The sequence below is a fragment of the Cladophialophora immunda genome (genome assembly GCF_000835495.1).
Source record: "Cladophialophora immunda strain CBS 83496 unplaced genomic scaffold supercont1.8, whole genome shotgun sequence".
NCBI classification, from domain to species: domain Eukaryota; kingdom Fungi; phylum Ascomycota; class Eurotiomycetes; order Chaetothyriales; family Herpotrichiellaceae; genus Cladophialophora; species Cladophialophora immunda.
The window spans coordinates 101,914-115,769 of NW_015622548.1; the positions used below are offsets into that span (position 1 = coordinate 101,914).

Sequence of the window (13,856 nt, forward strand, 5' to 3'; positions counted from 1 at the left end):
CACCGTTGTCATCGTGATCTGCTGGGAGCATCACTGGATCAGGACGATGACCGGACGCTGCAAGTGAAATCGAATCCGACTATTCAAACGACGATTCGATCTGACCAGGAACTGGGGCTGTTCAACTACTACCTCGACAGTTTCCTCAAAGTGTTGATGCTTCCCAACGCCCACCCCGGCTTCTATTCGGTCTACCGGTCGGAAATGGCGCTGTTCATGCTGAATTCCGATAGCGTCAAGTGCGCCATATTGGCTTGCTGTGCCTCGAATAGATTCATGCTGAGCAGCGATGCTCAGTTCCACAAGACCTCGATCAAGTATTACTCTCAAGCGGTCAAGGAAGTCAACCAGGCGCTAGCGGGGCTCGATTTTGATCGGGATTGCCCTGGAAACTCCCTCTTGACAACGGTGCAATACCTATATATCAATGCCGTGAGTCCTGCTGTCCCCTTCGCCTCCACCAATAGGTCTAAATTCGCTGACTCCAAATTGCTCGCCATCAGCTTTGGGGACCAGATACAGTCAACGACGCTCCGAAACATGTCATGGGCGCCATGCAGTTGCTCTCCTTGCGCTACAGGAATGCATCAGACTCACTGACCATGTCGTCGGTATTTGACCGGATCGTGGTAGAAAGCGTCCTGTACCAATCATTCCTCCTGGCGATGCGGAATCCGTTTTCTCCCAATTTCCAAATCGATTCCTACTTCATGGAACGCACAGAGAAACTTCTAGAGACTTTGACGTACTGGGAAACATCAGCGGCGGCCAATAGCCCCGTGCTGGGGATCCCTGTCCCCCTGTACCAGTTGCTTCTGAGTGTGATCCAGCTGGGTAACTCCCCCCCTCAGACGAGGGTTCTGTCAGGTACCGAATTGAAAGCAGAAATGGGGAGCTGGGAACAGCTGGTACTCGACATCGAACATTCAAATCAGATTTCCACAGCAGCGGCGGGCCAAGAGCATCCTCATTGGGACGCTGTGGCGCTGTATGTCCTGGCGGGATCACTTCTCCTGGACTGGATTCTGGAGATGCCTAGATCGCCGTCTACCTGTATCGGCACTCCTCCACCTCCACCACCTTCGAAGTGGCAACTATCTCACGCCCTCTCCATCCTTCGAAAGCCAACGAGGAAAGACAGTTGGACTCGCTGCTACCTGGGCTCCTGGCCCACGATGGTTCTGGGCTATGCAGTACATAGTCATGAGGATATCGACCTCATCAAGCAGGTTCTGTGCTCGACGCGGCAGCGTCTAGGCTATGGAGAAATCGAAAGGATATTGGGAGAGCTGGAGGTAGCTTGGGGAAGACGGGAGACTGACGTCTGCACATCTCGACGATTAGAGACAAGTAACCTTTTGGGCTTGTGAGAATGAGACTTTGCCAGTGTTCAGGCAGATTGGTCAAATACGGTACAGGTGGAAACGTAGCGGTAATAAACAGCGTTGGAGTTGGAGGTCATGTAGCTGGGCTGGCTTCGTAGGCACTGCCGCTATTAAAATGTCTTTTCAGAGCTTCTCGAAGTTTTATCTATCTTCTTCAGCTTTGTGACATGCCTGATACTTCTTCGGCGGCAGTGAGCCATAGATCAGCCCCTCGCTCTCTCACTCGTGTATCGACGACATTGCCCAGTGGTCCAAGCACTGTCTCCTGTATCCTCTGTTTGTTTTTGTCACCTCCCCTCCCCTAGAGCGATGTGTGCCCAATATTCTATACTCGATCTGTTCCCCGTCCTGAATTTGGACTTCTACACCCTAGTGGAATCTGGCGCCCAGTTCAGGTTCGAATGGACCCTCTCCGGCCTCTTCACCATAGATCTCCCACTGCCCTAGCACCCCCTCAAGTATCAGAGGAAGTAGGGTTATAGTATCCGAAGGTCTGCGTACTGGTTATCGAAAACATAATTCTCTACTGGGAGCGTCCCTCTCGTTGGCAGTATTCTCTCCTGGAGAACGTCTCTGGCAAAACCAATACTCCTCGCTCCTTAATCGTCTTCAATACATTCTACTAGGAGCAGATTACACACTTGAAAGAAGGGAGGTGTAATTGTGCCAGCCATGGATTATAGGGTCCTTGGGCTTGATGACCGGTGTCGACGTTGTGAGGCCCAGGTTGTGCATGACAGGTGACAAAGCTACATTGGACAATAGCGCTACTATCGAGAGACAGATGGTACCTAGCTAATTTCCATTTTTTGTTACATTCCATTTCAGAAAATGCGAGGTACAGAGAGAGGAAGAACTTTCACGCCATGGCGGCGACCTGCATGGCGCGGGCCTCCTTTGCGGCGGGATGCTGGTACCGGGCGGCAATGAGGCGCTCACGGAAGTACTCGCCAGCGTTGACCTCCTCGTACTTGCTGCCCTCCTCGACGCAGGTGGGCACGGTGGCGAGAGTGGCCTCACGGTTGGGACTGAAGAAGAAGGGCATCGAGTAACGCTCCTTCCCGCTTTTGTTGACCACGCGATGCACCGTTGACTTGAACTTGTCGTTGGTGATGCGGCTGAGGAAGTCGCCAATGTTGACTACGTAGCTGCGCGGGCGCGGCGGCGCGTCAATCCAGATACCGTTGGCGTTGAGGACCTGCAGTGCCTCGACCGATTCCTGGAGGACGAGTGTGAAGAAGTCATAGTCGGTATGCGCCCCGAGACCAATGTCGGTGCCGCCAGGCACAGGCTGGGGAGGATAGTGCAGGATGCGCACGCCACCCATGGGATATGATGTGGCGGCATCAAAGTAGCTCTCGGGCAGGTCGAGCGCCAGGGCGAAGACTTGCATCAGCTTCTTGGAGAGGGCCATGACCGAGCGAAAATACTGGTACATAATGGGTCGGAACTCGGGGTATGCTGAGGGCCAGCAGTTGCTGCGCTCGATTCCTGTCGAGATGCCGCGGTTGGGTGCTTGCGACTCGGGTTCGGTGGCATCATCGCCCATGGTGAAGGCCTCCTTCATGTCTACAGTCGTGACCTCGTGGTTAGCCTGATGGTGCAGATGTTGGGCGAGACAAATTTGGACGAACCTCCCTTGCCGGCGCCCTCCATCTTGGTCTCGAACAGTGGCTCGTAGCCGCGGAGGGCCTTGGATTTGTGGATGTGCACCTCCGTCTTCTCCTCGTGCGACAGTTCAAAGAACCTCTTGACGGCGGCGAATGTCTGATCAATGACCTCATCCGGAATGTTGTGATTCTCGGCGTAAAAGAAGCCAACCTCCCGACACGCCTGGCCCACCTCATTCGCGACCTTCTTGCGGTCTTCGAGAGAGTCTGAGAATATGCCCGAGATGTCGATCACAGGGATGGACTCGAACGTCTTCTTCGCCGCCGCTCCTCGAAGAACAGGACGAGAGCCTCGCTTACCGCCGGCATGATAGTGGACGTACTGCGGGCGCTCGTCAGAGACGTTCGGGACCTGCAGTGGCGGCGGCTTACCTCAACTTCTTCATAACCGAGAGAGCCCATTGTGACGAGAGTGTAGGATGGGTGTGCGAGTGAATGATGTGTTTAGACCGGTATCCGGAGTTCAGATTAAGATCTTCCAAGGCGCGATAGCCCCTGGCAGGATAGCCATGGCGTTTATATCTCAGCAGGCAGCGGTTTTGCCGACGCCGTGATGCATTCTGCCGCTGGTCGGACCTGAGCGCGCTGTGGGATTGCTAGAGCGGGCATCAACGTCTGTAGGTAGAGGGCAAGCGTGAGGATAAGAGTGGTGAGAGGTGGGCGATCTCCCGTGGTGGAATGGCGCTTGAGGCGTTCCTAGTGTTGCCCACCTATAAGATCAAGGATTCCCCCGCGCCGCCTTGGCGCAGCTGCGTCACCTATCAAGACAGTGCGCCAGCCTCCTCTTTGTCGCCTCGTCTCATCCTTTCGACCCTCCTCTGCCCAGCAGCCCATCATACCGACCTCTCGCCAGGCGTTTAGCAGCCCAGACTCCATCCCAGCTGCCGCTGGCTGAAACCGTCCAGCCAATATGGGCCGGGACTTCCCGAACGACCACTTCCGACAGCACGAATCGGATTTGCCGATACAGAGAGATTCCCCAATATTGGATCGTTGTCAACACGGGCGGATAGCCTATGCTATTCTCCGTATACTCAATGCCCCCTGGCTCGCAGGCGATCTTGGAGAACGGCCAAACTCCTGGTCGACCAATCCCCCTTGAGAAAAGATCTACAAGGGACATCAACGTCTTGGTCTCCTTATCAGTAGCACGCTGTATGGTAGGACTTGAGCGACTCCTGAATCATGGTACAAATCTGGCAGTCAAGATGGACCGAGAAGACCGTTCAAGACGGGCGAACTGGGATCTACTGTCGGATTTTGTCCTCGGGACGATTCTGTTACCGATAACGGGTATAAAGATATTCATCTCCCGTCCCATCCGTGCCGCAGCCCGGTCGTACGCCAATAGACAATTCGCCCTGGAAGCCTTCTCACGCGTCTGCCCTGTTTTGCCTCTAGGTTGTCATTTACCCGCCTGCTGTTCGTGATTTCGTCATGGGAAAAGAAACTCCAGCAACGACAACTGCTGTCGATGACAAGATTGGGGATGAGGACCCAACCCTCCGCATCCAGGAGGCCGCCGAAGAGCTAGGCCTCGATGTCGGGCACGTCAAAGAGGTCAAGGGAGCGGATGGCGCCTACACCTACGCCAGTGCCATCGCCGTGGAGATTGACGACAAGACGAACAAGCATTTGGTCCGTAAGATTGACTGGCATGTCCTGCCATGGCTGTGTGGACTCTATGTCCTGCAGTATCTGGACAAGGGAGTGTAAGAGACTGCCTCACAGCCCAAATCTTCTGCAATGGCTGATATAAAATGCTCAAGTCTGTCTTATGCTGGCGTCATGGGTCTCCAGAAGGAGACAAACCTGAGCGCCAACCAATACACGTGGCTCGGTTCAATCTACTACGCTGGTTACATCGTCTTCGCTCCCATCCACAACCGCATGTTCCAGGTCTTCCCGCCGTCAAAGTACATTGCGTGTTGTGTCATAGCATGGGGTGTTGTTCTGACGTGCATGGCCGCCTGCCATAACTTCGCTGGCCTCATGATCCAACGGACGTTTCTGGGCGCGCTTGAGGCCTCGATCAACTGCGGCTTCTCACTCATTACGGCCGCGTGGTATCGAAAGTACGAGCACGGCAGCAGGACCGGTATCTGGTCTGGCTGTACCGGTATTGCTACCATGATTGGCGGCTTGATTGCCTTCGGGTGTGTAGACGGAGAGACGAGGCATCCCAACGCAAACTTCTCAAGCTGGAAGATCTTGGCCGTCGTCACAGGCATCGTCTCTGTTGTCTACGGAATTTGTATGTTTATGTTCATGGCGACCAGCGTTGTAACGGCCAAGTTCTTCACTGAGGAGGAGCGAACTCTGGCCGTGGAGCGCCTGCGAGAGAACCATCAGGGCGTTGGTTCGAAGCAATACAAGCGCTACCAAGCCGTTGAGGCATTCACCGACTACAGGGTGAGTTCTTTTCCCCCTTGATCTCCCCGTCTGCATGCTATGCTCATACCGATTTCAGACCTGGATGTACGTCGTCTTTGTCCTCTCGTCCCAGATCCCCGCCGCCGGCCTTGTGCTCCTCCAGTCCATTATTATCAAGTCCCTCGGCTTCACCGTGAAGGAGACGCTTCTTCTGAATATTCCGCAGGGCGCCATAAGTGTCATCTGCAACATGGGATTTGGGCTGCTCGCAGACGTGACACACCAGCGCAGCGGCGCCGCCATTCTGGCCGGCCTCTTCTCCTTGTTCGGCGCCAGCCTGTTCATCGGCCTGGGCGACCACGGCCACTTTTACCGTAAGAATGGCCAGCTGGTCGCCTACTTTTTCATGAGTGGCAGCTGCTCCACGAGCTGGTTTATTGTCATCTCCATGCTGTCGAGTAATGTACTCGGCACCACCAAGAAGACGACGCTCAACTCCATCGTCTTCCTCATTCTCGGCGTCGCATACCTGGTCGGGCCCCAGACATTCCGCGACCCGCCCTTCTACCAGCATGCCAAGATCAGTCTGCTCGTTCTCTGGATCGTCAGCGTACTCATCCTGTGCGGCTTCTTCGTCCTCAACACTTGGGAGAACAAGCGGAGGCAGAGGATGCTTGAGCGCGGTGAGATCTCGGACGGCCATGGCACGAATGTCGAGTTCTTGGATTTGACGGACAAGGAGAATAAGCTCTTCCGTTATGTGATCTGATTTCGAGGGAAGTTGTCGAGATATGTAGATGACCGGGATTGTCTCGCAGGAAAGAGAAAGGTACACATCCCCATCGCTCGTCTAGGTGGGGGCTCGAGAATGAAAGATAGATATCAATTCAATGACAATCAAGGACTCATGGTGTATTTCCCCTTCTGGGCGAATCTTGAATTAGTGTGGGCCGCGGGCAGAGTGTATTTGGCCTAGTAGGAAGGATAGGTAAAGAATGGTCGCTGTATAAAATAGGAACACGTGGTGGAGTCTCCTACCATCAAGAATTGCGAAGAGTAACGGACCTCATCAGTAAAGGCCCCACGAGATTGGACAGAGACATTTGCCAATATGAATCTCGGTCTAGATCTCCCGGATGGAATTTACAGGCAGATAATGACCACGTGCTGAAATCAATCTACTCGCATCATGGCGCGGCGACACGCCAGGCTCAAGATCAGTTTAGCTATGAGGATGCTAGGAATCTGACTTAATAACCTCGCTGCTTCGCTTGAATGCTAGGATGCCGATACAGGTGCGGTTGACGCGCTAAGACTGCGCGATCACACATCAATGGGCACCGAAATCCTCTATTACACGTGGGATCGATGTCAGAAGATCTCCTCGACAACTGGACAAGCTCTAGCGGGGACGAGAGTAACAAAATTACTCTTCAGCAAGTGATGCATTCCATTTCCGATAAGAAAATCAAGTTGAGGCTGTAAAATTGACGATCAAAGCACTGAAAAATATTTGGGGACCGTCTTTGCAGAACAGCTATTCAGTGAACCCTTTATTGGAGCTTCTCTTGGACTTCCAAAGGTCGCATTGATGAGACACACAAAAGGACGACCCACAATCCCTTGTAAAATGCGTCTGACTCGACACAGTAATAGGTCGAAGCCAGCTGGGATGCCGTGAGCTTCGGGTCTACAAACTATTCCGGCACACGAAGCGCCAGAGACCCATTCTGCCAGAAATCCTAAAGAGCAGTCTGTCTGTACGCACTGCAAACCGTGTTCTACAAATATCAGTATGGCATTGTGGTCAGACGAGAATCGAGGCAAAGACCCATGCCGTGAATTAGCATACCGGCTTGATACCTCGACGCACCACCCCTTAGACGTTATGGGCGAAGTCCATTCCCTCAAAGCTACAACGATGTCCTAACTACAGATGGAGCGGTAACATTTCAACATGATGCGAACCAATTAGCGACCGATGCTAGCTTAACGTTCCTCATCGGAGTTATATATCGAGGTCCTATCCTGATAGGCTATGCTTATCTCCTATAGTACGTACCATTTGGCCACCACTGGCGCGATATTCTATCTTTTTGCTGAAACGAAGGTGGCTGACACACTGATCCTAGTATTATATTCGTGCCTTAAGATTTCTATCTCAGAAGGTGGCGCCAGGCACTATCTGCCTACGCAGAAGACAAGAGTGTACTGTCGACAACGCTTGGGCGGAACGGGTCGTTAACGTAGTCACAAGCACCACAATACGTCCCCGACGCAACGTAACATAGCGCACTCGGGTTCAAGCTCTACGAAGCTAGTATTCCCGTCAGCCCTGAATGGCATCTAGGGACCTTTTGTCACTGACTAGCAGCATACTCTTGCGTGTTCCCCGCTCGATTGCGCCGGGGCCTCCGCCCTAGAAGCCGAGACAAATTCTGCCTAGGTGGCCCTTGGCAACATTGCATAGACCCTGGCAGCCTTGGTGCATACTATTGCAGACATTAGATTGAAATTCAATGCATGAAATCCGTCGGCTGATTGGTGACAGTGACGGTGACAGTGGCGATGCTATCGGAGAGAGGGCAAAAGTGTACACTTGTATGATTCTCTCAGCTGCCGCCAAGCTGCGGTGCATTCACTATACCTGACATCTAGCAATTCTACTAACTAGGTATGTCGCTTGACCAACTCTTCTCAGACCATAGTGGACTTTGTTCTCACCCCTCGTCTTCTTCATGGATCCTCCCCGTGCTCCTTGCCCTTGAATGGACTGCGAGAGCTCGCAAAGACCGAGCTCAAATCACCCACAGGAAGAGAGAAGGGGAACTCGACAGTCAACAGCATCTGCGACAGGAAGAGATAGCCGGCCACCGCCGTCGACACAAAGGCAAATGCTCCGCCCGCCTGTGCACAATCACACATTCAATCATCATCAGTCCATGTTGCCCCTCAATTGAGTAGACTCGGGACAGAACTTACGATAAGAAGCCTCGAGGCGAGTCCAGCTCTCCCTTCCGCAGCTTGCCAGAATGATCCCGTGAGCAGGCAGAAGCAGATTACCAGAGTACTGTGGATGATGACCAGGCAGACGTTGAGCTTCAGAGCGCAGATGAGGCAGACGAGGCAGAAAAGAGCCATGAACAGGAGGAAGAATCCTTTGCGCGGAGAAAACTCAAATGTCAGTCTCAGTATTGCCCATGGTCCTCCGTGGCAGTGAGCCAGTTGCCTTGCCGGGATGTTCACATACCAAATCCGGCCAGAAACCCTGTGGTTGATAACCCAGCAGCGGCATTCGCGGGATCTGGCGAGTAGTTTCCATACGCTCCGAAGGAAGGTTTCAAGGTTGCTCCAAAGCTCAACCACCATCCCCCTTCATCAAACTCATATGTCAGAATCGTCTCATGCTACAGGTCTTTTCTCAAAAGTTTGTATTGTTGCAGGAGGAGCATGGGCAGAAACATCTGACAAGGGGCGGAAAGGAGCAGATATATTCACGTACCGAAGCCGCAAAAGACGATGAACGGGTAACTGTTCCCTAGGATGAATTCGCCGACACCGCCGATGATCATCAAAAGCCCGCCCATGAAGAAAAAGACGCCGATTGACGAGGATCCGTCGCCCCCAGCGCCTCTCCAGCCCATGAGATCGCAGGACAAGGGCCCTAGGCTCATGATGAAGCCTAGCAGACATCTTAAGTCCAGGCATTAGTCGTATGAAAACAGAAAAAAGGGCTGTATATAAGGGCCGAGGGTCGAAGAGGGCAGATGGGTGGAACACGTACAGGGGAGTCGGGTTGGCGAACGTCTTGCGCAGCTGTCGAGTGTCGCTGGTCGGCGGCGAGAGGTAGATTTTCTCGTATGTAGAGGGCGACATGGAGATCTCACGGGCAATGCGGGCCATCTGGTCAGATGTTTCTTTCTCCATCGTGTCTCGTTTGATGAAGAGGGTGGGTGATGTTGGTCGGTCTATCAGAATTCTTCACAATTGGTACTTTTTGAGAGAGTTTGAAGGTCCCGTCTGACTGAGTCGGGTATTATATCAATTTGAAGAATTCTTCTTTGCCTAAGTAGAGAGTTGAAGGAGGCATCTTTCTACCTTCCTGGTCCTTTCCCGCCATCCCCCCTTTTTCTGAACACAACATCCACTGTGTCCTTCGTCGACCGAGTGTGGAATTCCTCATGACAACGCCAGTGCGTCCGCAATCTTGATACCCACTGATATCACAGACAATAGACTCGAGAGCCGCGGAGCTGTCGAAGAACCTGTTATCATGACCTCCGCCCCTGCAGCTGCCAGAATCTCCCCTTTAACCCACAGCAACGGCGACGACGTCCGCGGACATACCTTCATGATCTTCGAGATCACTAGCTTCTCCTGAAAGAATAGACGAGACCAGATTCTCGTCAAGAGTGGGCCGCAAAGGATGTTGAAGGAGATAACAATGAGGGTTCAGGAAGACCGTGCCAACAAGCGCAGCTCGCTGCCAATATACCACATTGGGAAATACCTTAGCTAGACTGATATGCATTCCAGCAGCGAACAGAGAGTGCCGACTGTGGGCTCCCGCGTAGACTCTTTGTCATGTGCAGGGAAATTTCAAGCTTGCGGAACGGAGATCTCATGATCGATACTTCTTCGACAGTGTTTCGATGTACGTCGACAAACCTGTCGCAGAACCTATGCAAATTCTGCAGTATTGTCTCACTGGACATGGGGGATCCAACAGAGATCTGGTAGACTTGGCGAGATCCAGATGCTCACAGCTGCCAAAAGGGATGTGGAGTGCTTGCAGCCGGCGTGCTTCCGAGATGAGCTTGCCATATATGGTAACGGGTGTGTCGCAGCTGTGGCCGTAAACTGGCGCCATTCGGAGAGCATTGGCATCAAACTAACTCCCTGAAACTGACAAGAAATTGAAGGATCTCGAATACTTCTTTACTGTGCCTCGGCAGGAGGACACACATGTCTGTTGTCTTATCTCGGCTCGATGCATAGTGGAGGCAAATGTCAATTACTTCGACTTCAAGCTGACTCCGGAGAGTCCAGCGTTGAGTTGTTGCCGTTGCGTCGCCATCTTTGTTTCAATAATTGAGAGGCTGTCAGTCAAGTCTCGATCCAAGATACCAAATTAAGTTAGCAGGGAGGAAGCATGAAGGTGGTAACCTCACACAGACAAGGCTGGCACAAGTGGAAAGTTGGAGCAGAGTCCGGTCCACAACACCACTCTTGACTAGCCACAACTGTCGACTAGGGGGGATTAGAGAGAAGCATTTTGAGGACGAGATGTGCGCTCATTTCGTTCATGCAGGCACACGAACCGCTGATTTGATCATCGAAGTCAGCCTCCACACTCACCTGGTAGAGACGGGGAGTGTGGGCCGGGGAGGACATGGGCAGGGGTCTCTGAGGATCCAAACCCACGGTCCTGCTTGTTCATCATCTCCCTACATCTCCGCGGGCGCCAAAAGGAGAGGCAGCCCGCTGACTGTCTGTTCGACCGAATTGGCAAATGGCGATAAGACATGAACTCGAAATTGTTGGTATTAAACAGAACAGATTGACCAACCGGCCTGGGGCCACCAAAGACCGAGTATACGGAGTTGGTGATTGCGCATCGATCGGCTTTGGTCTTCCGTTAATGGAGAAGGTAGAGCAAATAAACTTTCGAGCGCGAAGCAGAGGTCCACGAAGAACAGGTTCATCTCCTCGGACGTCTGGAAGCGTGAGAGTTGATTGGTCAAGATATTGGAAGGCATCGACGCATTGAGACCAATCCCCACAGCCGACCTCTAGTTTGGGTTCGGTCGTGAGCTATTCACACAGCGGCATATCAAAGAAAGTCGACGAGTCAGGTATGTGTTGCTAGCTGAAAGCATTCTAGTTCTGGTCCAAACTATAAAGATTATGCCATGTGCATACAAGTGCATACCCATTCTCCAGGACGCGAGACACAGAAAACTAGATGATAACGACCCCGTGTCTACCAAACATAAGCCCCATTGGATAGTTTCGCGGGAGGCCTGACGCTAAATAGACCGAGTTGACGGTATATCAGTCCAATGAAAGATTGGAAGCGAGAAACTCGCATATCGGCCGACTGGCGAAAATCGTGGCAGACGCCGATTCTCTCTTAGACCTTGGAGGGATGACGTTGTGCATTCCAACAATGTCAAAGGCGGGTGTATATGTGTTTCCTTATCGACAGTCCTCTGCCGTCGAACTCTCTAGCTCCTCCCGAATTTCTACGGCACGGGTAGTGGACCTGCCAACCAACCAGCATGCGGATCCGCAATGCCGTGCGTACGGCACAATCCAGGACGATCTATCATCTCTGGTTAAGGGGGCGTCTGCATCCAAAAGAATTCCCCCAAAGCGACGACCTTGGACATGAGAACACAGATAACAGCCAAACGGAGTGGGGGTTTATCGATGGTATGCGATATCGAAATCTTTGATTACGCGTTTAGTTGAACATTGGCACATATGGAAGAGGGCTCGAGATTGAATAGCCCAAGGAAAGGGCTGCATATAAAAGGAGACCATGTTCAACACGTCCTTGATGAGTTTGAAGACTCCAGTAATCCTTCAATCAGAAAAAAATCGCTTTCGCTTCTTCTACTTCGCGCCAACGGTCCTACAATTGTTGCCGAAGCATCTGTGTCCTCATCCATCCTTGATCTAGTACCGTTGTGCCATCCTAAACGACCTGAGAATGGCGATTGATTTCACCCTGTCCCCTTACCAGGAGAAGCTCAAGGCTGACGCAAGGAAGTTTGCGCAAGAGGTCTTGGCCCCAACGCGTGAAGCCTACCTGAAACTGCCTACGCAAGAGGAGCGCTTCAAGGCCACCAGGGAAGCGTATGCCAAATGCGTTGCAGAGGGATGGATCAAAATCCAAATCCCAGAGAGTGAAGGAGGCTCGCGCAAGAGCCTGGTTGACCTAGCCCTGGTCACTGAGGAGTTCTTCGCCGCAGACTCGAGCTTTCCCATCACCTGGCTTGTGACGGGTTTGGGCTTGGCCCCGATCTTCATGTATGGTAACGAGGAGCAGAAGAAGAGGTTCTTGGCCCCCTTCATCAGCGGTAAGGGGGACGCGTTGGCGGCATTGGGTTTCACCGAGCCAACTGGCAGCGCCAACTACCTTCAGAATGAGGGCGGCTTGGGTGTCCAGACCATTGCCAAGATCGAGGGCGACGAAGTCATCATCAATGGCGGCAAGCAGTTCGCTTCCAATAGCGCTGGGTGGGATTTCCAGGGTCCGGAGATCTTGACCTTGCTGTGCCGGTTTAGCGACAAGGGGGACCCCAAGGAGACACTGTCCATGGTGGTCCTGACCCGCGCCGACTTTGAAGCCGACAAGAACAAAGGGGCATTCGAGGTGCCCTACGACATCGAAACGCACGGGTTCCGCGCGCATTCAGGCCCGCGCACCAAGTTCACCAACTTCCGCGTGCCCGTCAAGAACATCCTCGCCCCGCCGGGCAAGGGGGGCATGGTCAATGTGGCGGCCTTCACCGAGTCGGCAGCTCTGGTGGGTGCCGGGTCCGCCGGGCTGATGCGGAGCTGCTTCGCGCACACGCATAAGATTGTCACCACGGAGAAGCGCGGCGGCAGCGTCCCGACCATCAACTACCAATCCGTCGCCGATTTCCTCATCAGCATGAAGATGCGTGAAGAGACCACCCGCTACTTTACCTGGAAGGCGTGCCACTACCTCGAGACCACGGGCGAGGCTGAGATGGCCTACCAGGCCAAGGTCTGGGGCTCTGAGAACGCCATCCAGTGCGTCCTCGAGGCCATGCAGGCCGTTGGGGTCACCGCCTATGCTACATCGCAGCCGTACGGCCGCATGATGGACGACGCTCTGTGCCTGCCCTTGTTCGAGGGTTCCAACACGGGGGTTCGGCGTCGCCAGATCCAAAAGATCTTCGCGCAGGAGGGGTACGATCCGGAGTCGTGCGCGAGTGGCAAGCCGTGGAGTAAGCCATTGTTGGACTTTCCCAAGGGATTCTTGAGCGTGTACACCTGAATAGATATATGTAGCCAGACGGCTGGCGGAAAAAAGCTTCAGAGGAGGGAAACGCCGAAAGGAGCAAGGAGACGTGGATGGAAGCTGTTACCTTCTCGGGCTGGTGAAGCCGATGTGGGGAACCTCTGTAGTAGTAGGCTGAAAGCGGGACTTTACAGAAAGACAAAGCAGCCTAGAAAAATGACAAGACGATCTCACAATTCTAGCTTCCCAAGCAGAGAGTTGATGTTGAAGCTGGCGAGGAAGATGCGACAAGGCTGTGAGGCTGCACTAAGTAGTTAAAATTCCTCCGTCTTACCCGGCGTTATCTGTCTTACACTAGATCTACCACCAATCACAGGCCACCGAGCAAGGTCCTCCCCAAACCAATCATTCGCAAAGCAATACTCCGTACGG

General features: G+C 53.1%; 1 protein-coding gene across 1 annotated transcript; it reads right to left on the bottom strand.

Annotated features, from left to right (window-relative positions):
- Positions 1 to 2,164: 2,164 nt before the first annotated feature.
- Positions 2,165 to 3,680, bottom strand: PV07_12117 (uncharacterized protein). Its single transcript, XM_016399610.1, has 3 exons — positions 3,428 to 3,680; positions 3,020 to 3,377; positions 2,165 to 2,954 (listed from the first exon to the last, which is right to left on the bottom strand). The coding sequence occupies exons 1-3, from the start codon at positions 3,455 to 3,457 to the stop codon at positions 2,245 to 2,247; spliced, it is 1,098 nt and encodes a 365-aa protein (XP_016242422.1). The 5' UTR covers positions 3,458 to 3,680; the 3' UTR covers positions 2,165 to 2,244.
- Positions 3,681 to 13,856: the final 10,176 nt, after the last annotated feature.

What these genes read in the sequence shown, in the direction of transcription:
- PV07_12117 (XM_016399610.1), bottom strand. Translation starts at nt 3,457, where the DNA reads ATGGGCTCTCTCGGTTATGAAGAAGTTGAG. An exon ending in TCGGTTATGAAGAAGTTGAG is followed by an intron (nt 3,378 to 3,427) that starts GTAAGCCGCCGC and finishes GAGCGCCCGCAG; the next exon opens with TACGTCCACTATCATGCCGG. An exon ending in GGAGGGCGCCGGCAAGGGAG is followed by an intron (nt 2,955 to 3,019) that starts GTTCGTCCAAAT and finishes TCACGACTGTAG; the next exon opens with ACATGAAGGAGGCCTTCACC.